This window comes from Tyto alba, unplaced genomic scaffold (genome assembly GCF_018691265.1).
Source record: "Tyto alba isolate M040663 unplaced genomic scaffold, T.alba_DEE_v4.0 Super-Scaffold_1, whole genome shotgun sequence".
Classification (NCBI taxonomy): domain Eukaryota; kingdom Metazoa; phylum Chordata; class Aves; order Strigiformes; family Tytonidae; genus Tyto; species Tyto alba.
The window spans coordinates 29062040-29086037 of NW_024881261.1; the positions used below are offsets into that span (position 1 = coordinate 29062040).

Consider the following 23998-nt stretch of genomic DNA (forward strand, 5'->3'; position numbering starts at 1 on the left):
CGCAGGGCGGGGGACGCGGCCCATCTCGACAACAAATCGTCTAAAAAAAAAAAAAAAAAAAGCTGGCCGCTGTGCTGAGCGGTCACGGTCTTCCTCCAGCTGAGCGGCCGAAGGGGGCTGTGAGGGGTCGCCCCGCGGGGAAGGGACGGCGGGAACGTGAGGGGCGGCCGTTCCCGCCGCTGGGGCGGGGCGGGGGCCCCAGGCGCTCGCAGCCTCCGCCCGGCCTCGCGGTCCCTGTGGGGCACCGGGGTTCCGCCGCCGGCTCGGGGAACGCCTGGGGCCGGGGGGGGTCACAGCCAGCCAAGCCGCCCAGAGGTCCGCGGCACCGGGGGCTGCGGAGCGAGAGCTGGGCCTCCTGCGCGTCCCCTTTGTGTGGAGCACGGCTGCGTGCGGGGAGCGGGCGTGGCCGGCGGGCCGGGCGTGCATTTCCGCGCTGCCTCGGTCCCCGGTGGGAGCGCGGCAGCGGCGGGGCGGCTCGGCTGGGCTGGGCTCGGCGCCGCGGAGAGGCACTGCTGGCCGGCCGCGCCGACGCGGGGAGGGTCCGGGAGCGCCGCCGCGCCGCGTCCATGGACTAGCCGAGGCAGCGGAGGGACCCCGATTACGCCGCCCGCCGCCTCGCTCTCCGCCCAACTTGGCGAAACTTAGCGAGAAGGCTCCTGCCCCGGTGAGTCCTTGCCCGCCCCGGCCCGGTCATCCCCCTCAGCCGCGGGCGTCGCGCCGTTTCCCCGCCGTACGGAGTGCTGCTTTCGCCCCCCCTCCCCCGTCTTTAAGCACCGGCATTTTGACACCTCGCCCCCCCGCCCCGGAGCACTGCTCTCCCCTACGAGACCCGCTGGGAGCTGGCAGCCATTGAAGCGGGCGGGGAGCCAGCGCTGCCCGGCTGCCCTCCCTCGGGGCGGGCAGCAGCCCTCAGACTTTCTAAGTTTACCGAAAACGTGGGGCTGTGGGGCGCCTCTGCCATTGTCCTAGTCCATTAAAGGAAGCCGGGGAGGCCAGGCGAGCCTTCCTCTGGGAGTTCACGCGAAGTTGTTTCGTTGAGTGAGGTGCCACAAGGGAGAAAAATAATTCTAATTTTTTTTTTTTTTTTAAAAAAAAAAAAAATAAGCCTATCGGGGTGCTGCAGCTGCAGGGCGGCGTTTGCAGCCTGCTTGCTCCGCCGTGGCACCGGCTGCTGCCAGCCCCTGCCCGCGATCCAGGCGGTGCTGGTAGCAGAAGCAGCTGCTCCATGTGTGTGAGGATTGAGGCCTGTGACTTTTTTTTTTCTCTTAAATTTCAACTTCAATTACTTGTAAGCTGTGTTAGCGAGGAACCTCTCTGACACCCTTTCAGCGTCCTGGCAAAGCCTGTTTCAGCTCCTGTGGGGTCCCAGGATGGAGGTTTGGATAACTAACACATCACCAGCTCCCGTTTGGCCACTTACCTTCTAGCCGGTTGTCTTTGTAGTTTCAGGTGTATGTTTTATTCCTGGTCTGTGACCGCTACAGAGCGCTGCCGAGAAGCTACTGCATACAGACCCTGTGAGAAGAGTTCAAGTAAAATACATTATGTACAGTTAATGTGGGGAAGGTGGTTTTTTTCCTTTGTAAACTTGTATTTTTTTTAAGGAAGGGAATGGCCCTTGTGCATTCTCGCATGTGTGAAGGGAGAGGGTTTAAGCTAAGATGGAAAAGGCTTGGTATTAGGAAGGACCTGTGGTGTTATCCCAGCCCAACTTCAATACTGACTTGTTTTTGTGTGTGTAGAACAAACCACGATTTTGGACTTTCAGAGAGTCTGCATAAGGCTTTTAATCATACATGTGACCTTACCTCACGTACTCGATGTAGACTTAGTGGTTTAGTTTTGAGCCTTTCTGAATAATAATAATAAAAATAACGCTGTAAAAATAAGATAAGTTACTTATTGTGTTGGCCTTAGTAGGCCTTCAAAGGTGATGATGGAGGGAAGGATATTTTAAGTTAACTGGCAGGATAGGATTTTTCCAGCACTGGTGTGGTGGTGTTTTTGTGGGTGTGGGGTGGTGGGTTTTTTTTTGATTGTTTGTTGGTGGGTGGTTTTTCGTTTGTTTGTTTTTTTTTGTTTTTTTTTGTTTTTTTTTTTTCCGGAGCATAAAGCTTGTGACCTAGAACTCTGAGTAAAATGGAAGGAAACCAGTTCCTAGAGGATGAAAGTACAGGGCATATCTTGTTCATAAATGCTGTCTGGGGTGATGATTTCCTTTCTGGCTATCCCCATTAGTGAGTTGGGCATCAGTACTCACATGCTCTTACGAATTCCTGAGCCACTTCATGCTCAGAGTAAATGTGTGACACTTTAAATGCTTGGGTGTGGATGGCTGAGATGCTACCACTATCTGCTTGACAGGAATTGTGAGGGGAGAGAAGGGGTTAGGGGCGGATTCAAGTCTACTTGTTGGTGTGAAATAGGAATGAGCTGTGGGGGAAACTACTCTGCAGCTTTTGTGTTTTGTTTGTTTGTTTGTTTTTTTGTTTTTGTTTTTGTTTTTTTTTTAAGCATATCCAGGATATCTGTGTTGGTGGAATAGTATTATCTTCTGGCTAATGACATGAGAAGAAGGTACTTTTAGGGTATGATGTATGTCCTTGTGTTCTTGTGGGGTGGGGAGGAAGAACATAGTAGTGTTGCCTGTCCTTAGAAGATTTTCATGTTCAAAATGACAATGCCACTGAAGCAGCAGTTTTTAGAAATAGCTTCCCAAAAGTTTGGAAATGCATTTATAATAGTGTTGAAAAACAATGTGCAAGTAAGTTAAAGCAAAATGCCAACCGTGTATTTTTGGTGTTCTTGCTCATAATGGAGTTGCTAGACCTATATCAAAATATTTGACAGTTGCTCTTCTGTCTGGTGTGAGCTCTCTGTGATTTTATTTAGTGTAAGTTGATCCATTTAGCTTCCTTTGTGTCGAAGTGTTATCTCCAGTCCCCAAATAAGAAGACCAAATCAGAAGAAACTTCACTTAAGTCTTAACTGAGTCTTACTCTTGTTTCAGGGCATAGGCTTTGCCTGACATTTAGTGCATTGTAGAATAATTAATCTTGTGCTTTTTTCTTCTTTCCTCTGCTTCTTGCCCCCTTGTGGGACTAGGGTGGGAAGTGTGGCAGAAAAGGAAAAAAATCCCCTTTGTTAGGAGCCTTCATATAGGTAACATACCTGACAGGACTGAAATGGGGTATGTTCTGGGCTACCTTTTGCTAGTTTTAGGCCTTGTAATACCTAATGAAAGAATCATAAAAAGCCCTTGCTCTGAACCCTAAAATGCTGTCTAATTGGGGCACTTCATTTGGTATTGAAGAAGTAACTTTTTGCTCTTAGATGTAGCAAGAAAATTGTTGACATGGTGTGTTATGAATTTGGTCATGTCTGGATGCAAATGTGTTGATAATCTGGATGAAGTTTAAATTGTAGGCTAACTTCTAATTAACTGAGGAATATGCTTTTTGATCCCTTATAGATCGTTTTGCCTTAGGGTTGTCCTCTGATTTTCTTAAAGGGCCGTTATATTTAGTTTATGAAGCTTTGGTGTTTGCCTCCCAGTCGGCCATTACCTGTAAATTGATGTTTGGAGGAAAAAAAAAAGGGGGAGAGGGTAGATTTTTCCACTGAGAAACTCCTACAATTCTCAGTCTTCTGTCAAATATCCCATCCTGTTTTAGGTGTGGCACAGTTTGAGCACTGCTGAGCGTAAATAAATTAAACTCTTGTTCTGATATCACTGTGTTAGAATAGAAATCTCGGGGGGGGGTGTGTGTGTGTGTGTGTGTGTGTGTGGAGAGGGAGTGGTGTGTGTGGAAGTGGAGTTCACAGACCTATTGTCAAAATCGTTCATACAGATCCTTCTTTTATGCCATTTTCTGCTTTCACAAAACAAAAAATTCGGCTTGGATGGGATATGGTAAAATATGTGGGTTTCAGATACCAGACAAAGGAGACATTTATGCCTCACGTGTGAATCAAGAGTGTTTTTACTTGTGGGCTTTTTGTGCCATGCTGCTTTGCACTTGGCTTCCTGGGTCAAAATTTCCCGTTTCTGATAGAACGGACTTTTGTACTTTGGCATCTGTGTTGCGTTTCCAAGGCAAACAGGCTGCAGTTCACAAAATCCATGAACATGCTATGGTTCTTATGTTGCTCTAAGCTGAAGTACCTCAGATGAAGTAAATCAAACTTTCAAAGAAGAATTTTCTTCACTTCAGAGTGAATGTTTTGGGCTCTTGGTAAGGGGGAATTGAGAAATGGTCCTTTTTCAGGCGGCTTCTGATTGTGTGTCCAAAGGACAGTCATGTGTCATCTTCACTGGTATTGCACAGTCCTAAAATCTATGGGTCTTTTAGGACTGTAGTGTTGGTAGTTTGTGTGAGGGTACTGATTCATCCTTCCATCCCCTAGTGCAGTTTGGACAGGAACAGGATTCTTCCTGACCCTTTGGCTCATGCTCAGCTGAAAGCATCTGATAAAGGAAAGGTTAAGAACAATGTCAGAGATGATCAGAGTAAGGCTCATCAAAGGTAGATATGTGTGGGGTTTAAAGTTTAATAGTTGGGTCCTCCCCAAAAAGCTGAGATCTGCTTTGAATTTAGCAATCAAAAAAAAAAAGGGGGGGGGGAGGGGAACCTGAAGTGTTCAGATGACTTCATTTTGAAAACAGACACAATTTAATTACTTAAATATAGTTGAACATCTTGTATTTGAATTTTTGCATTGTAAAACAGATTCTCTTTATTCTGGATGACTGAACAAAACCTGTTTTCAGTATGGCCAGTGAGCTGAAAAGTCATTGTTGAGTAAATTCTCTTTTAGGCATGTCACAGGTGAGGATTACAGTGAAGGATTTAACCTGCAGAAAATGGTGATCCTCAAATGCTGAAAGGATAAGGTATTGCAGTGTTTACAGTTGAAACCACTGTCTTGAATAGCTAGGCTTCTGCTGACTTTCTTTACCAGTCTGACGTATATCTTGGAATTGAAGCCCTTTGAGAGAGAAGTACCATTCTGCTTGATTATTCACACTTGAATTCTATTATTGCTTATGCAGAAAACTTTTAGCAAATGAAAATAAAATATGCTGACCGCAAGAGGAACCGTACCCAAGCCCTGGGCTCTCAGCAGGATTTAAATACAAGTTTATTTTGCTTTCTGGTTCAAAGTGTGCCTCAGCCCCTGTTTGGAAGGGGGGGACCAGTACTTGTTTTGCTTCAGTGTTTCCTGTCTCTCTTCCTTTTCGAGAGCAACAACAGTGTTTTATCCCTTTCCTTGTAGTAAAGCTCATACATTATACGTCTAAGTGAATGAATTTCTGTACTTTACCAGACTGTGTGCATACATATGTTTTTTATGAGCGCTGTTTCTGTGTCCTTGTCTCTAGAAGTCCGTGCAAAAGCTGAAAATCATAGCGTTGAAAGTCCTTAATCTAAACCTGAATGTGAAAGACAAGGGTGTAATAAACATAGAGGTTTGCTTCCTCTTGATCTTTGTAGTAAGCATTGCTGAATGTTGTCCTGGTATTACAGCAGAGCTTCTCTTCGGTCTTGCACTCTCAGTCTAGAGAGCAGGCACTTGGAACAAATCAATAAAGGTCTTCCATGTGAAGACCTGTGCTGAAGCCCCCAATGTAGTTGTTCTTCCTTTGTCACTAATAGGCTCGGGCACTTGCTGAGCTTGTGTGTGCATATCAGCTTCTGGCTTTCTTATGGGTTGTTTTATTTTGGCCTTTTCATTCTCTTTCAGACAGGTTGCTAGTGTACAAAGCTAAATTTGTTCATGTGGCTCAATGACCCTTTCCAGAAATCTTTTTTCCTGTTTTAAAGGTTTTTGTTTCCTGCTCAAAGACTAAATAATTGATACTCGAGTCTCTCTGGAAAGGTGGTTTCTTTAAATAATTGATGGTCTTGGAGGTAACAAGGCAGCTTCCAGTTGCTGCAGCAGCAGTTACAGGAAGCAGAACGAAGCAAAGTATTCAGAGGCAGCTGAACACTGTGAATTTTAATATTTCAAAAAGAGCATGATTTGTTCTGCTTGGTGAGAGCTGTCTACTCTTCCTTTAGGGTATAAAATCAGTGCTGAAACGTGTACATTGACATCTAGAAACTTCTGGAATAGAAAACAAAGGGAATAACTTCAAGTAACTTGCATCTGAAGGAAGACACCTGAGATGTTGGGCTTTGGTCTGCATGTAACAGCAGCCTTCTGACTGCTGGAATATGGAGCTGATTCTCTTGATGCACATTTCTTTCCCCTCAACAGTTTGTTACTAAATGGTGCTCAGGGAAGTATTTAATGTTGTGTGGAATATGAGTGCAGTGGTATAGCTATATATAATAAATGGTACAGAACAGCAAAGCTTTTTAGCCTGCGCTGAGTATTAAGTTACTTCAGTTTGTCTGCATGGCAAGCCTGTGAAGGACGAAAGTTAATCTAAAAAGTTGTCTGACTCGAAACTAATAGATAGGCAATTAGTGAGATGACTCTTTGAAGACATCAAGGCGGCTTTCTTTGCAAAGCATATGGTGTGCAGAGGTTGCAAAAGGCATTTTGCTGCAGTGGTCATAGTGGTCTGCTTCTGCAAAGCAGAAGGGAGTTCAGCTGAAAAACCTTGTCCATCTGGGACAAATTGGAAGGGAAGGTGGTGTTCAGCTCTTTTTTTTTTGGGCCGTGCTGTGTGTGTAACCCGTCACTCCGTCAGCCTGTTAAGATGGCAGTTTCCTGTTTTCTCACTTTTTTTTTTTTTTTTTTTCCTCTGGAGGTATTTGTTTTTTCACTTTTATTAAAGGCACAGATTAGGAAATATTTGTGTCTAACCTCTGCACCTTCTAATTCTGTTGGTGCATTTGCAGTTAGCTATTGCAGGGACTCACGTCTGCACTGGAAGGAGCTCCGGCAGTGTCACTTCACAGCCTTTGCTGCCCTGATCTCTTAATGGCACCGTGTTGTTCTTGGCGTAATCTTGAGAGGTGGAAAGCCTGTTTTTCCTCCTTCCCCTGGGGCGGATGCAGAGTCTTCCAGCGAGACAGTCGAGGGTTTCTCACGACCCCGCCTGAGCACTGGCTCCTGGGGGAAGGGCTGGAGCTGTTCAAGCATGGGCTTGGCCTGAAGCAGCTTTGGTCTTTGTCTTTTTAATTCTTTCGCCTTGTGTTGTGGTAGCGTGTGCAGGGTGCTCTGCAAACCTACCTGCTACTTCTCCTGAAGCATTAGCTTATTTCTGTGTCTTTGGGCTGAGACATCTAGTCTGCTGAAGAGCTGGCGGTGGTTAGGGTTGTGAGGTGTTTGAATGCCATTTTGTCACATCTCCTAATGTTTTCTAGTGTTGTGCTAGAGGTTTACCTTCTAGTTGGTTTTTGGAAGTCACACAAATGTGTTTCTTTACCAGAAAGTCAGGTGGTAGGGAGAATAATTACATGGTTGTTGGCGCTGTATGTGGCCACAAAGAGCTATTTTTTCTTGTGGCGTACGAGCTAGTGATTGTCCTGCTTGACATGTAGAATAAAGTTCTCCTGGGTGTGTTGTGAATGCAGTTGGTGTACAAGGTGAAGGGCAGAAAAAGAAGGAAAGCTTTGACAGCATTGTCCCCAAACCCAACGTTCATTAACACCCCAACCCCCAGTAAGTAGCATTCCCTGGTGCTGGGAGGGTGCCTCATTTGGAATGAGCATTTACTTGGTGTTTGAAAGCATGAGTCCTGTTGTTTGGGGTGGGAGGGCAGAAAAAAATTGAGCTTTTATGGATTCATCTCCATGCCATGTCTCCATGATATGGAGTCAGCATTGTTAAACCAGAAGTACAGCTAGATGCATTCATTTCTTAGCATGCTCATTACTGGAGATCAGATGTCAGTGCTGGAATTCTTCTAACTTAGATAGCTTGAGCTGGTTTAAATTGTTAAAATATATTTGTATTTTATTATACATAATATATATGTATATATTATATAAATATATATATAGAAACATGCAGTGTAAAGGCTAAGAAATATGGTGTGGATGTGGACAGACTGCATGTTATACCCAAAGCAAAGAATGTTTTTAAGAAAAACAAACAAACAATACAACAAAAACCATAACAAATTATATGCTTGTCATTTCCTTAGCATATATTACTATAATCAGTCTCCTGTTTTTCTCTCTTATGGAAAAAAGAAAATAAAATGATATCCTTTTTGTCTGAAATGTAACTAGAGACTTGAACAAGTGCATTCCTATAAAAGGAGGAAAGCCACAATATGTGTAAAAGTTTAGGATGTTCTCTGAAGGAGGAGCGGATTTGTCAGCAAAGACAGTTCGTGGCTTCTTGTCTTTTCTCCTTTAAGTTGTGACTTATTTTTGTGATGTAAAGTGGTATGGCAAATGGAGGACCCATTTTGTTCTTGAAACTTTTTGGCCCGTATGGAGGTATAGGAGGGAGCAGGTAGTGTGTATGGAGTAGGTTCTGTTACTGTTGGATCACTAAATAAAAATAAAATTATTTCCAAAACTGGAAGTTCTGGCTCCTCAAAATATTTACTTTGTAAGTGTTCCAAAGCCTTGTGTTGGAACCAAAAAAAAAGTCAAATTACATGCTTGTTTTAATTTGAGACCTTGAGTTTTGCCTTGCTACTGTTGATGTTACAGGGAGTGGGTATGTATCTGCTCTCATGAGAGGTAGTAGAAAGAAGCCGAGAAGTTTTGATTAGCTAAGGTTGTTCTGGCTACTTGTTCTAACAGACTTTGCTCCCTGGAGTGAATAAACTCCTGGTCAGAATGACTGACACGCTTCTGTGCATTTCACAATACCTAGAAGGAAAACATAGCTTCTGGTTTGTTGCATATACTAAATAAGTTACAACATAGGCAAACTCCTATTCAGGTGGAACTGGTCAATACTTTAGTTTAAAGAAAATTCTTAGACATGAAAGATTTTTCCAGAGTTTCCCAAAATGTTAATGAGCCATCCATTGAACTGCAGTGACAGTGTCTAGTGTTGGTTTACTTATTTTAGTGTAATCTGAGTTTTAAGTTGTATGAGCGTGGGTTATCCCATAGTGCTTTTAAGGGTAAGGTCAGTGAAGGCCCTACATCCTGTATTCCTGCTGTTGCCCACAATTCTTAAGTATTATTGAAGAGCCTGACAGCTTACAAAAAGATTTTTTTTCTCTTCTACTGTCTTTTAGACTTCTTATGTTTGGAAAATCGTTGGCTTTTAGACTCAGTTCACTTGTGACATTTCCTTTTCTTTCCTTTCTGCTTCCCGTGCTATCTCTTGCTTGAAGTCAGAATATGGAGTGTGCACTTTATTTGCAGTCAGCTACTTTGAGCAGATTTCCCTTGAACTAGGTAAGAGATCCATGTCTTTTTAGCTGGTGCCTTTGTCAAGCACTGCTGTATGTTGGAGCGGAAAGTCTCTTTTCTGTTCACTTATTACTTTAGTGAACCTGAGGTCAGTGAAGCAGAAGTAGCATAAACCTAGTAAAATTTAGTGGATAGCTGAGTAGAGTTGTACCTCTTCTCAGAAAATATTTGCAGTTTGAATTCACATGCTCAGTACTTGCATTCTACAGTCATTGGCTTTCATGTTGACCAGTTTGTATAAATGAAAATATGTAATTTTTTGATCTGCTTTTGTTTTGTGGATTTTTTTTTTTAGCATTGTTAGTAGCTTTTATAGTTAAGTAGTAGTAAAGACTTTAACGTGTGAAAGCATGATATAGTAAACCATATATTTTGGTAGCTCTTGTGTGAAGAACTGTGAAAAGTGAAATTGTTACAACTGCTATTGTCCTCTGTTGGTGCTTTTTCACAGCTGTGGGAGTGATCCCTAATTCTTCTTCCCTTTTTCAAGTCTTCCTTTAGTGTATTTCTGTTAGTTTAAGAAATCAAGTGGAGCTGAAAATACCCCATGAATAATAGCTTGACTAGCTCCTTGAATTATAGTTGTGCAGTGTAGAGCTTTTATGCCAAAGTATTGATGTTAGTGAGGTAGGCTGTTCAGGAGGGGCTAAGAGATGATGCTTCTTGGTACCTATGTAGATTATTTTTTAAGAATTTAACATTAACATTATGAATGTTAGTCTACTTTCAGTGTACTTCTAAATGATATTTCCTATCCAACTCATCCACATAAAAGTAGTGGCTGGGCCAAAAGCACATGCATAACTTCAGTGAGAGTTATCTGTAGAGCTGGGTTGGAGTTCTTCTTAATTGCTGCTTCCTTGTTTTGGGTTTGGGAACACTGATGTATGTTCCCTGCATGTTTTCTGAAGGTGCAGTTTGTGTTGTAGTGAATAAGGCCTGGTCACTGAAACATGAAACTTGCCATTTATATGGAGGATTAGGTCTGCTCTTGAGGGATGGTTTTGTAGTTTGCGTCGGACCAACTTGTGCTTGAAATATTCTTTAAATACTTTGAGGACTTTGAGTCTTCAGTGCACTACAAAAATAAGAGCCCCAAAAGATCATGTCTCCTAGTAAAACAGGGATAACCTATTAACAATATCTGCCTGGCATCATGATCTTCCAGGTTGAAAAATATCCTTTTGTTAAATAATCATCACGTTACCTCTAAGAACGAGCAAATCTTTCGCTGCTCTTCTGGACTGCAGCAGAAGTAAATATGCTATACTTGTATTCCTTGAGAAGCTTGTGCTTTCTTTGTGAGGCTCCAGTTGGAGTTCCTTGGAGACAAAATTACAAAAATAAAAATGACACATGCTTGCAGGGAATTCCTGAATCATTGACAGGGCTACTCGCTCTATGTCAAGGAACAGTTAAGTCTGTAAGAGCTTCAAATCCTGTCAGTTTTTCTTGCCTTTGTGTTGCAGCAGCTCAGTCCTTACACATAAAGATTTGATGCCCAGCACCCAGACGACTCCCTTGGTGGTCAGCTGCTCTCTGGCATGTGGAAAGAGCAGTCTGTAGGTGCCTCCGAGTTGCTTCATTTTCAGAAGGTCCTAAGAAAATCCCTGAACTATCCCTGGTCAGGAATAAATCTTTCTTTCACCTTCACAAAAAATATCACCATTGATTGAGCACCTCCAAAGAATATGACAATTATTTTTAATGGCCCTATGTCTTAAATAAATGAACTGATGCTTTTTGATATAGATTTGGTGTTGATGGAGTGATGGAATGAAGTAGTCATATCAAAACAAATGATAGGTCAAAGTGCATCTTTTGCTGTATTTTAAAAATTAATCTTGCTCCTCAGTGTGTTCTTTTGACTTTGTTGATTTGCTTCACCGGCTTCATATAGACTTGGTGCTTTGTATTGATAAATGATGGGGGGAGCAGCCAACAGCTTACAAAATAAAATTTCTCTTTGTTTTCTCTTGCCTCAGTTCTGCCCCTGTTCCCCTAGCTTCATCTATTTCAGTGTTGGCTTCAGGTGTAGTGGAACTTGTGGTGCTGGTGTAGGCTGGCACTGCAGGGATGCTGCATTTCCATGAGCACCCTCAGAAGCTAGCACTGCTTCTGGCCTTCCATCCTTGTCCTCCTGTCACCTCCTGACTGCACCCACACTGGTATTTGTATGAGCTCTGGGGAGGTAAACTGGAAGGCTTAAAACTTTTATTCTTGGCAAGTGGTACAAGATCACAGGATTGATCTGAAGATTTGCTACATGATTTGCTGTGTGATTGTTTCCTCCACTTGAACAGGATGATTAATGGTTGTGGATTTTAGGAGGGAGCAGGGACGGGGATCAGGACTATGTATGGCGGCAGTACTCGCTGAACCTGGAACTTCAGTGTGACTTAGGTCTGCCTTGTAAAGTTAATGCATCCTAAGGGTCAAAAGAATTTGTGGACCTAGATCTAGAGATGTGCATTAGTGTTCCAAATGTTTTTGTTCTAGATTTAACATCTTATCTGTGAGGATTTCCCTGCATATCCAAATTAGATTGTTTAATATATCACAGAATCTGTTTTATGAGAGTTAAAATCTATAGACTATGAATATCACTGCTGTAGTGTTTTGAAGGTAAGAATGGAATCTGTGGGTGTAGAATGCTTTGGAAATGGCAGTAGCCTCTTAATGAATGACTACATTTTGTTCCTCTCACTGAAGCTGTAAACACCAAGACAAAATTACATATTCTACCAAAGCAGCAGTGCTCTGTATTTAATTTTTAGAAATTCCTGTTGTCATGAGTGGGTGATAACTGTCAGCTGACACAATGTGACTTGCTTTGTCTGAAACACAGTAGAGAAAGCTACTAGTCTATGCTGCCCACATACGACTTTAATCTTCCAAGTGTTTTGTAGTGTTGACTAGCCATAGTTATGTAGCCTATGATGTAAATTAAATGAAATACTGATATAGCAGGTTTCTAGATGGTAACAGATGGCCCTCCTACGTTAGGAAACCTATCTAATACTGAGACTGCTTTTAGTATAAACATAGAGAAGGTAGCTATGTGGCCTTGAGTGGATTGCTTGGTCTGTTTATTTGTAGGGTTAGGGGAAAAAGTCAGACACACATACACTTTAGATTTATTATGTCAGAATGTCACTCCCACACCAGTAGTGATTACACTGCTCCATATGCTGTTTGGTGGTCCATCAAGAAGAACCAAAAGACTCCTGATGAGGCTAAGCAAAGAGAGTAAGTTAAACCTGCTCTTAATATAGGGCAGGTGTTTCGGGAGGTAACTGTTATAGGACAGCAACAAGGAGCCAGTACTGGTAGTACTAAGCCCCCTGTCACTTCAGAGCATTAAAAAAAAAGGGCATTTTGCTTTTTCATTCTGTGAAGATACTGTGATTGGCATTGACTGGCGCATCTTGCTAGCTGTATGGGGAAGTGGGGAGAGATGTCTTACAAGCTGGTGATCAAAATGAGGTAGGTGGGGAGTGGTGCTTATCAGTAAGGGTACTTTTGATGTTCTTATTCCTGTGAATAGTTTCACTGAAGTTGGGGCTTGAACAGTTGGATGTATGTCCCAATGCCAGGGAGGGCAACCTAACAAAAAGTAAGACTTCAGACGATGTTTGTATTTCAGGTCCTGAAATGGCATGCTTGTCTTTCTTACTCAGATTATATTTTAAGCTTCTTTGTCTAGTACAACCCAATTTTTATGGAATTGAGTGATGTGCTAGCTAAATGCCACCTGCTACCTCCTTTTTTGTAATGGTAGCAGCAGCAAAAGTGATGTTTCTTATTAATAGTATGTACATTTTACAGTTGCTGCTCCTGTCTTTTTTTGCCAGGATCCTGATTTTCACAGGGAGGGAGGCAGAACAGCGATGGAGGCCTCGGTGTGCCTGCCTCTGGAGAATGCATTTGCTCTGGCAGACAGTGTATTGCTGTAATACGGGTTTACACTGTTGCAAATGGAGTCTTGAACGCAGCTCAGATTAGTGGGGTTCTGCTGTTGTCTGCTAGGGTCCCCTCTTTTCCCTCTCTTCCCCAGACCTATGAGATTTACTGACTTGGACAAGTGTATGGCTATTGATTGTTGAAATATAAACTGCCATTTGGAGCTAGAGACTGAAATAAATTGAGAAGAACAAGCGTTGGTTTATTCTCTTGTATTCTCTCAGCTGCAGGCTTAGAAAAGCATGTCAGGAGGGTGGTGTTTAAACAAGTCTTCTTTACTATGTCTCATAATAGTAAGATTCCTAAATGTTCTCTGTGAAGCTGAGTGGGTTGAAAAGGTCAGTAACTAAAGCTGAACCAGGGCATGAGGAAACAAAACTGTCAACTACTTAGGAATGTGTATTGCAAAACTTAGCTTATGTATGTGACTGGGTCACATCTAGGAAGGTCCTTTCCAGTCATTGTCTGTACTGCCATAAAGTACAGTTTTCTTTGTTTTAACAAAGTGTAAGTGCTTTTTGCTATGAATGAACAGTGAACATTAGAACCTAGTTAAAGGTGAGGTTTAGGAAGGCAAAATAACTTGTTTTCAGTATTCGGTATAAACTATGGAAATCAATATCAGAACTGTGGAAATATCAAGCTCAGGTGTTAACGGTGAATGCTCACACTCTCTACCCTGACAAATTTTGCAGATTTTATTTTGGTAGGAATGTGCAATTATGCCCTTTAGTCTTTCTCCAGACTCTGCTGTTTCTCTGAAACCATCGAAGTAGTTCATTTTGTAAGTTCAGTCCCTTTACTGGGGCTATTGAGGAAAACATGTTTTAGTTCTGACTCAACTCACTTTTACTCAGTCTTGTATGGAATTTTTTTATTCCATCTTGTATGGAGTCACGAGGAGTAATTCCTTCTTTTAATGATTTTTCTGTTGCTACTGTGTCTGTCCAGATGCACTGATCTAATGTCACCTGTGGGTAATGTACCTTAAGCAACCTGCATAGGTAGCATATACATGAAGGCTATGTAGATGATGTCTGGCTTTATTATATACAAACTAATCTACTTCATGTCAAGTGGATCCGTATGACTTCTGAGTAATACCTACCAACTTTCAGTATGATCTGAAAATTCATCTTATGCAAAAGTAGGCCATTTTAGCTTGAAAAAAAAAAAAAAGCAGAAATTATTCTGAGTCCTGTAATCTTACTTTGGTATGCCAAGTCACATGATTTTCCAATTGTTTTATCCATAACTGCTTATAGCTATGGAGTCTTCTACCAAAAGGTACCCTCCTTAGATTTTTCTACATGTTCTCTGCATTTCTGCAAACTATTTCCATTTGGCTGGGCTTGAAGAGGGGTGGGGGGATGTGTCTGGACCAAGGAGAGACTTTCAGTCTGCTTCCAGATGGAAGCCAGGCCTGGCATGGGGAGATTTCTGGAAGGAAAATCAGTCTGGGATCTTTGTCCATAGTCTCATGGGCTGGATATGTGTGTTGTGTGCCCTTGATCTGTTTGTATGAGTGTGGTTAGGTTCAGGGGGAAAAAGTGTAAGGTAAGTCTTGAAATACTGGTGTTGAGATTTCAAAAAATAAGCTCTTCCAATTACACTGATGGTAATACTCCATCATTGTCCTGGAAAATAATCGGTATTTCACTTAAAAGCTAAAGCAAGCTGTTTACGGTATTAAAAGGGATTCCTAAATCTGCATGTATTTGCTTCTGTTCCTTCTTATGGTGGGATTGTGTTTTACATCCAGATGCAGATTGCCGTTCAAAAAAAATTAGTTTTCCCATCTCATAGCTGTGGATATGGTGGAGATCTGCAGTTCTCTGTTCCTTGGTTTCAGACTTTGCTGGGTAGGATTGGTTTTTGCATGATGTCTGTGAATGTCTGGGTCATCATTGTCCTTAAAATCTTTTTCTTAGTTATGAGGTGTTTGAAAATTCTCTATGCTTGCATACCTGTTGCAAGCTGACATCTTATGAGAGGAAAACATTTACCTCAAGTGAGGGGAGGGTTGAAATGTGGAACTGCTTCTTGCCTGTCATAGGCAGCACATGTGTGGTCAGCTCCCTCTAGGATGTGAGGGCTGTGCGAATGCTTTGTCTTCCCCGATCCAGTTCTCAATTTAAGTGTCTTTTTTTTTTTTTTTTTTTTTCCCTATGCATGGCGTTTCTGCAGAGGTGGTTTAGTTATGATACTCTGAAAAGCTGTAGTTCTCTGACATATTTGATCAACAGTTGTAGTTGAATCTTATCTCTAAGGAAGCAAGAAAACTGAACTCTGCAGAGCATCTCAGCTGTTTAATGGTGGGGCTTTTGTTCTTGAGAATAAAACCTCTTACAGGGTACTGATTTGGTAAAGAAACATTAAAGTATGGAAAAGACAGAGTGCAGCTATCTATTGTATTTAACAATCTGTAGACACTGAGGTTTTCCAGGTAATTACTTCTAACATCTTGCTAGCTAGGTTGTTGGATGTGCAGTCCACAGGGTGTGTGTTTAGACACTTGCGTAAGTCCAGGCAGCCATCTGTGTAAGTAAAATGGTTTTGAAGGAGTGAGAAAAGCGGATGAAAGTCAGCTTGCTGATGTAGATCTTCCTAGGCTAACTGTATAGCTAGTTTCCTTTTTGGGTGTCCCTCCCTGTTACCACATAAGGGTGCTTAAAGAAGATAAGATTATTAAGCAAGAAATACTTAGAGGGAGTTCAGGGTCAGAAGAAGTTTCTGAGATGACTTTGAACATACCTCTGAATGGCATAAGTAAAGGTTACTCTAGTCCCATTCTCAGGAAAGCAAGAGAGATCTGGGAGAAAATTCTTTATTCTTAAAATCTTTCATTGCCTAATTCTCATTCTCTTTTCTGTGCAGGTGCTGTGCTATAGAAGATGCACTATTACCGATATTCTAATGCAGAAGTCAGCTGTTGGTACAAATACCTGCTCTTCAGCTACAACATTGTCTTCTGGGTGAGTGCAAAATGTAGACACTGAAATACTTTAGGCATACCTCAGTTTTATTAACTGAATGTCTCAGTTGAAGACAGCAGGCTGAAATATTTATGTGAAAGCAGGAAGCTGATGTATGGTATGTCCTGGGTGTTTTGGAATTGAAGAAGCCTATCCCATGTGAGAAAATAATTATTATTGAAAACTATATGGATACTGATTCCTTACAATCTTTCCCTTCCTTGCCCCTTCTTCCTGTCTTACCTTCTGAGTGAAGATAAAATACACAATAATGGTTCTCTTTGTATTTTGTTTCATTTGTGGTTTTTTTTTTTTTTTGGTTTGTTTGTGTTTTTTTTTTTTTTTTTTTTTTTTTTTTTTTAAAGTGGAGAAAGGAAAGATCTGCTTAAAGGATTTGTCAAAAGCAAATAGTATAGTCTCTGCTATTGGTGACAGGGCCTCTGTCTTTTGAATGATAGAGGTCGTTAAATGCTGGTTGTGTTTAGGCAAAGGTTAAAGCTACCTTTAAGTGGTATATTAAGTTGCTTTCCTGCTAAGAGAAATCTTGTCTAATGTCTCCTTCCAGATCATCTTTGATCTCCCCGTTGGGGTGGTGTAGCTGCAAATACACTATTCAGAAGAGAAGAAAGGAACTGCCAGCTGGCATTACAACATAGTCAGGATCTTTGCTGCCCACGGAGCATGGCATTTAAATTCTCTGATATTGTCTTGAAATACCTAGCCAGGGACTAGCTTGACTATAATGTTTGTTTAGAACTGTGAATATGAAAAGGGTGCAAAACCTGGTGTTTCTAGATGTGTGATAATCAAGTTCACTGAAGCACCTACCTACCTACCTTGGAAAAAAAAGGCTATTCCCAGGATAGTGTGTAGCATTGCATTAGAAATAGTTAACATGTCTGTAAGGGGAAGGGGAGGGTAAGGTTGCAATTGAGAAACTTGATTATTCTTTTCAGAACTTGCAGGTGAAATGTTAGGAGTTTGCACCTGAAGTAGTGGAAACTGCAGTTGTGGAAAAGCATGGGTAGTCATGGAGAAGTGCAGATATGTGACATGCCTGGTGCTAGCAGCTTGGACTAGCGTTCTGATTCAGAGTGGAAATACTTCTAAGTATGGGTAGCCTCTTCTCAAGATGTTTAGATTTTTTTGAAAGTCAAAAGGATCACATAGTAAGAGTGGAAGTGTGGTATGTGGTTGAAGCAACATGTTTTCAGTTAAAAGTAAAAATGAATTCTCCTGATTCTGACTTGTCTGAGATCAGCAGATATGCTAGAGAAGACTATTCGTTAATTCTATTTGTTTGCTGTGATTCCTTAAACCATGTTTTAACCTTTACTACCTAAAATTTAAGATATACAGAATTGCTACCCAAATCTGCATCTAACTTCAGTAAAAAAAGGGATTTAGTATCTGAACAGAGATTGCAGGCTGCAGTCTTGTTCGTACTTGTCAGTAATGACTTGGTGTTTTGCTTGGTTCACCCACATAAACTAGTAAACTAGATTAGAATTTCTGCACATTTTGACTGCTGTGGCAGTATTTAAGGTAGAAAATAAGCTTTTTTTAAAAGCTGCAGGTATGATGGACAAAACTCTGAATTAATCTAGAATCATAGAAAAGTCTAGATTTTGGTGCAACTTCTGGAGGTTATCTGGCCCAATTTTCTGTTGAGAGCAAGACCTGTAGGATAGGAAGTCACTGCTTAAAGAGAAGAGCTGGGAGTCTTGAGCTTCTTGATCATCAATTTTGTGCTGTCTTCAGCCTCAAAAAAAAAAAGGCCAGGTGATACTGAGACTGCAGTGTTTTGGGTATAGTTGTTGAAAACCACAGAACTTTGCTACTGTTACCACCTCTTGTTTATTAGTGCAATGTTTTAACATGATACTGTAGCATTAAGCCACAGGGAGTTTATCCTTGTGTGGATAACAGGATGTGTGCTGGTGTAGGAACTTTTTCCAGTAAGGGTTAGTTGGACACAATATTGCCACAGTGCAAATGTTTTTACTTGGACACAATATTGCCATAGTGCAAATGTTTGTTAGTGATTTTTCTCACCCTAGTAATTGAGGATTACCATCATGGCCTTGTGTCAAAAAGTAGGTGCTCAAAGGCCACCAGCTCTGTAATTACTTTTCTTCTATATAGTGCAACTCCCATGTACCTGTCGTGAAGTGTAATGCAATGAGAAGTAGTATTTGTTAAGTTATTCTGGTTTTCAGAGAAATCACTTTAACTGGGCGGATGCTCTTCAGCAGGTAGTGGGAGGGGTATGTGAGAAATAGACTCTTTGTTCATTAATATATTAAGATTTTTCTAGACCTCTGCTTTCTAGTGAGTGTCTCATGAATTGGGATCTATTATTGTTTTTGATGAGCAAACAACCTTTAAAAAACTGACTTTTTTTGTCTTTAGTGGGAAGAATATCAAGAATTTGCCTTTGCTTTTTCACAGGAATTAATTTTGTCTCTTTCTATTTTCTTATTCCCTGCAGAGTCATTACATTTCACTTCTTTCAAATTTCTTTTACTGTAGTCTCTTGAAATTAATGATGAAGAACCAAGGATTTTTTTTTTTTCTTTTCCTTAAAGAATCATTTGTGAAGAGATGCAGAAAAATTGAGGAAAATTTGAAAGACAGCTTGTGTGCTTAATCTCATCTGTTGGCTGAAGGAATTTGTTTTCTGAAATACTAGTTGTCTTGGTAGCTTGCTCTATGAATCGTCTGCAGCTTCTGTTGAGAAGTTATTATCAGGTTGACCTAGCAAATTATGTGTAACTGCGGCTCTTTTGATAAGAGTTCGGCACCTTTAGTTGTAGAACAAGCTATGTAAATGTTGAGTGGGAGGGTAGACACTCCTATAAGCAATGGATGAATCATTTAGTTGACACAGTGATTCAGGAGCCTATGACATCCTGCTGACTGGGATGACTAGTCTAACAATCTTTTTCTTCTACAGACTATGGGTTTGTCCAATTAAATTAAATTTTCTATGTGTCTTAGAAGAACTGAAGGACTACAAAATCAGAAGGGAAATGTATCTATGACTCGAAAAAGCAGCATTTAAGGAGGGAATGTTAGTCTTGATTTACTTTTATTGACTTGCAGGATAGGTGCTTGTGGAGAGCTGGTTTTTGAGTGTTTGTGTTAGTGAGGATGGCCACTGTATAATCGGTATGAGGAATGGTGTTTAGATATGTTTGCAGACAGCCTTTAGTTCATATAAGCTGTTACTGGAGGTATGATTGTAGCTCAACTCACAACACAGTTTATTCACAAGCCAAGTAATTTGCATGTAAATAGTTGCATTTGTTGTTCTGTCACGCTTACTAAAGATGCATATTCACTTACCCGATGTACCTCTAAAGATAATATCAGTGAGTGTGTAAACTTTAAAGCATATGGTGATTTAGTTTACAGAATATTTAAAATTTTTAGTGGGTTGTTACTTTTCTTCAATTTGTGTCAAGTTTCAAAAACAGTTCACATAGATTTCAGTGGAACAAAATATTGAAATCAGGACAAATATTACTATTTTAATAATGGGAAGCTCACAGTTTAGTCAGCCTTTATAAATCTGTAAATCTTTATTCTTTGGAAGTTCATCTTTTCTGATGGGCATCTTGGCAATAGAAGGTTCAGCTCTGATGGCTTTGAGTTAGTTGTGTACAACTAGCTGGCAAAATCACTACTTTTTTTTTTTTTTTTGTGCTTGGCTTTCCCTTGTAAGAAAGGGAGTGGAGGCTCTGTCTTCTTAGGCATGATTTTAATGTGTGATTTACTTTTTGATCTTGCCTTTTAAGCATGCTAATAAGATTTAACTTCTCCAAGCACACTTGTTTTAATGAGTAGTGGTGAGTCAGTATTGCAACCATTAAGATAGCCCTGCAGGGAGTGCTCAGAAGTTCAAGTGAAATTACCCTATTACAGCAAGGCTGGACCTCCATTTGAATTTTAAAGCTGCCTTTTTTTTTTTTTTTTTTTTTTTTTTTTTTTGCCTAATAGCTTAATTTGTCATAATGAAATTAAAAGAATACAGTAGTACAAGGTGAAGAGCTTGGTGCTGGCAGTTTTCTGTTGTGAGTCATTTTGCAGGAGTCCTGTGAAAACCCCAGTGGTGGGAAGGGACAAGGGGTGGACAACTGACCCCAGGGCGAGTGCAGGGGTGCCCTGTCTTGGGGTGCAGCACTGCTCTGTGCCTTCCAGCTTGCACTTGGGAAGGCCCAGGGAATAAAAGGTGGTGCCTCAATCACCTGCCTCTGGTGCTTGCTGCTTTGTCTCCAATTGAAAGATTCTTTTTTTTTTTTTTTTTTTTTTTTTGGTGTAGTCCAGGAGTTGCACCTTCAGTGAGGTAAGGGATTGCATGTCTGCTCTGCCAAAACCTTTTAGGTTGCATGTGAGCTCACTGTCGCTTAGATGAATTGAGAGGAGAGGGTAAAATAACTTTTAGTTGCTGTCATCCTGATTTATCTTCTAATGCTCTGTAGCTTTTTGTGTGGCTATTAAGGGGCTTTGGAGAAAAAAAAATAAAACTTTTCCCTCATGCTATAGGAAATGTGGCATTTTTGTCCTGAACATGATGATAAAGGACAAAAACATCTCTTAAATTCTGGAAAAGAATTTTGAGCTCATTTTTGAAAAGTAGAAGATACAAGATTTTCTTGGCTTTTGCAGCGTATGTTGTTTTTCAGGAACATCTAAAATCACAAAGCTGTGTCAGGAAGAGGAAAGAATCTACCGCCAGGTGGTTTTCTGACCCTGACAGGGGAAGCCTGGGAAGAGAGAAGGGTAGGAAGGAAGGAAGGGCTTGTAGGCTCCTCATTGCTCCAGTATGGGTGGAGCTACAATGTAAAATAGGAGTGTCCAGGGAGTGGAAAACTCTTTCAGAGTGTTCTCTGCAAGAGTAACACTTCGTGCTTACAAAACCTGAGCGCAATAAGAATGCATTCCCATTGCTTCCGATGAGACCTTGAGGCTGGCTGACACGAAATCCGTTTGTGTGCAAGGGTTGTCTTGCAAGCATTATGTTTAGCGGCAACCTAGATTTGAGAAATAAAATAGACCCATTTTCTCAGTAGGATGATTCTAATAGCATAGTCAAAGGAATTCAAAGTGTGGTTGGGAACAGATGGTGCTTAAGCTAAGTGGTCCTGTGCACAGTGTCTGTGAGTTGGCGTCAGTATTGTACTTTTCCTGATCAGAGTTTACAGCTTGATGCAATATATTAATGATGTGGATTTTTCAGTTCTAAAGCAGGAAATGACCAAATGCTGGTTACTAGTTTTGGTTTCCTGTTCACAGGGGTACAGTTGCTGCTTTGTGTATGTTTCCATCTAACCTTTCATGCAGTATATGGCTTAAATGACTCTATGGCGTAGGAGTGAATTGGGTAGTCCAGTTTTTGCTTACACATCATCCAGATTGTGGTGAAAGGCGAATTTCAAAATGCTTCACTTGAAATAGCTGGCTTGCTCACTCTCACCCTGGGAACACTTTAGTTAGCATTGCTACTTCTCAGCTGCGTATTCTCCCATTCATGTGGCCAGTTAGTTCAGTGAACTGGTGAAGGTTAAAACTTCTCTTTCAGATCAGATTGGATCAGTTTTCTGGTCTGCCTCATAGCAGTCACTTCAATTCCTCTGGGCAAGAGTGGTAAAGAAGGTATTTTGCTGGTGCTAATTCTCTGTAGAACTCAGTATTGACTGTGCTCAAGCATGCTTAACTAACTTCTGAGGTAGTTTATCACAATGCTGTGTTTTACAATGGGTTTCAATAAGGCACTTAAAAGTTATCTTGCACATGATACTTAAAGCAAATAAATCTCTTTTGGTTAAATAATTGCCATTTTAATTCCTTACAAATTGGTTGTCTTGGTAATTGTGCCTGTAAATGTGGTGGCTGATGGCTTTGTTTCTTCTGCAAGTACATCATACTTCACTGTCTTTTCCTATAGAAACCTAACGTATGTGGTTTGGCTGATTCTAGTGAAAATTTTTAATCACTTATGTCTTAGCTGAATGAAGTTTTGGATTTATCCACATTGATTCTGTGAGTTCTTCTGCTGATAAACTCTCTTGTAGATAGTTTGCAGAGCTGATCATGGAAATAACTTGGCAAAAATAGTGTAGTTTTGTGAAAATGAATGTTTTATAAGACATGAGAGCAATGTTGGTATTCAGAGGTGAGAATGAAACATGCTAGTGAAATATCTACCTAATCAAGAATCTATTACAATTTAAGATGGCAATTGCAATGGAAGGCAGCCAGTCTGAGGAGGAAATCCTACTTGTGTATTTGATAGCACAGTATTAGTGTTACACTAACATTAGTTGGTATACAGAGTGTGGAAGATGTGTCTTCCCAATTCTTTTTTTTTTTCCTCATTTCTTTAGCAAAAGTTTCCAAAGATCCAGCTGTGTCTACTGTGTAATTTACCCTGATTACTGCAAATTATACCAGCTGTCATCACCTGTCTCCCAGCATTCCTGGAGCATGTGGAATGAGAAAGGGTGAAGGATAAATCAGGTGCATGCACTGTGTAACTTCATGACATATGAGTTTGATTATTAATTACTTTTTTCCCTGTTTTGCTGCTTCATCCAAAAGTCACTGGGTTGAGATTTAGGGGTAATCTGGATCAATATTCTGATTATATCTATGTGGTTTTTTAATACTGTTTTTCGAGTTGTGCTTTGATCCAAATCATCACTTTAAATGTTCTTAATTTATTCAGAGTCTGAGATGAGCAGTCATTGTGCTGTTGCTTATTAAGCAACATCTGGAAATCTAACTTATTTAGCACTGCTTTGCCTGGTTGTAACTCTTTACGTGTATTGGTAGTGGGTTTGGTTGGTTAATCTGTGTGCTTAAGCCCTAAAATAGGGCATATAATACTTCATGACTGGACCGAAGCGTCTAACACCATTTGAGTAATTTTTACAGAATGACACTTGCAGCCCTTTTTGGTTTTCCTTTCCCTCACTCCCCCCAGCAAAGTAAACCTAGAACAACTTAATCTGCTCTAAGTGCAGTTTAGGGTCAGCAGGCAGTGAACCCACCAGTACTTAAAAGCTACACATATATTTTCTTGTGTGGCTGTAGGAGGGTCCCATTTTTGCTTCTTGCCCGTGCTGTGGGAAATTGCCTGTAATGCCTGTTTAGTTCATGAGAAGTGCTGCATTTCCTCAAGGAAAGGGCCCCTTTCTCAACGCTTTTTTTTTCAGTTGGGATTTACTTGTCAATATGTGTAAGGCTTGGGCTGGGGGGAGGAACCTCAGTCCTTTATATAGAATCATTCAGGTTGGCAAAGAGCTTTAAGATCATAGAGTCCAACTGTAAACCTAACACTGCCAAGCCCACCACTAAACCATGTCCCTAAGCACCACATCTGCACATCTTTTAAATACCTCCAGTGATGGTGACTCAACCACTTCCCTGGGCAGCTTGCTTCAATGCTCAACAACCCTTTTGGTGAAGAAATTTTTTCCTAATATCCAATCTAAGCCTCCCCTAGTGCAACTTGTGGCTGTTTCCCCTTGTCCTATCACTTCTTACTTGGGAAAAGAGATCAACACCCACCTCACTACCACCTCCCTTCAGGTAGCTGTAGAGAGTGATAAGGTTTTCCCTGAGCCTCCTTTTCTCCAGACTGAACAACCCCAGTTCCCTGAGCTGCTCATCGTAGGACTTGTTGTCTAGACTCTTCACCAGCTTCGTTCTTCTTAG

The 23998-nt window shown here is 41.1% G+C and overlaps 1 protein-coding gene across 1 annotated transcript in view; it reads left to right on the forward strand.

Annotated features, from left to right (window-relative positions):
• Window positions 1-259: 259 nt before the first annotated feature.
• The window catches only part of TSPAN14 (tetraspanin 14), a 42266-nt gene continuing 18527 nt past the window's right edge, over window positions 260-23998 (forward strand). The window contains exons 1-2 of the mRNA XM_042790116.1: window positions 260-664; window positions 16179-16276. Of these exons, the coding sequence (XP_042646050.1) occupies window positions 16196-16276 (81 nt within the window). The 5' untranslated portion in view covers window positions 260-664; window positions 16179-16195. The remainder of the gene's footprint in view (window positions 665-16178; window positions 16277-23998) is intronic.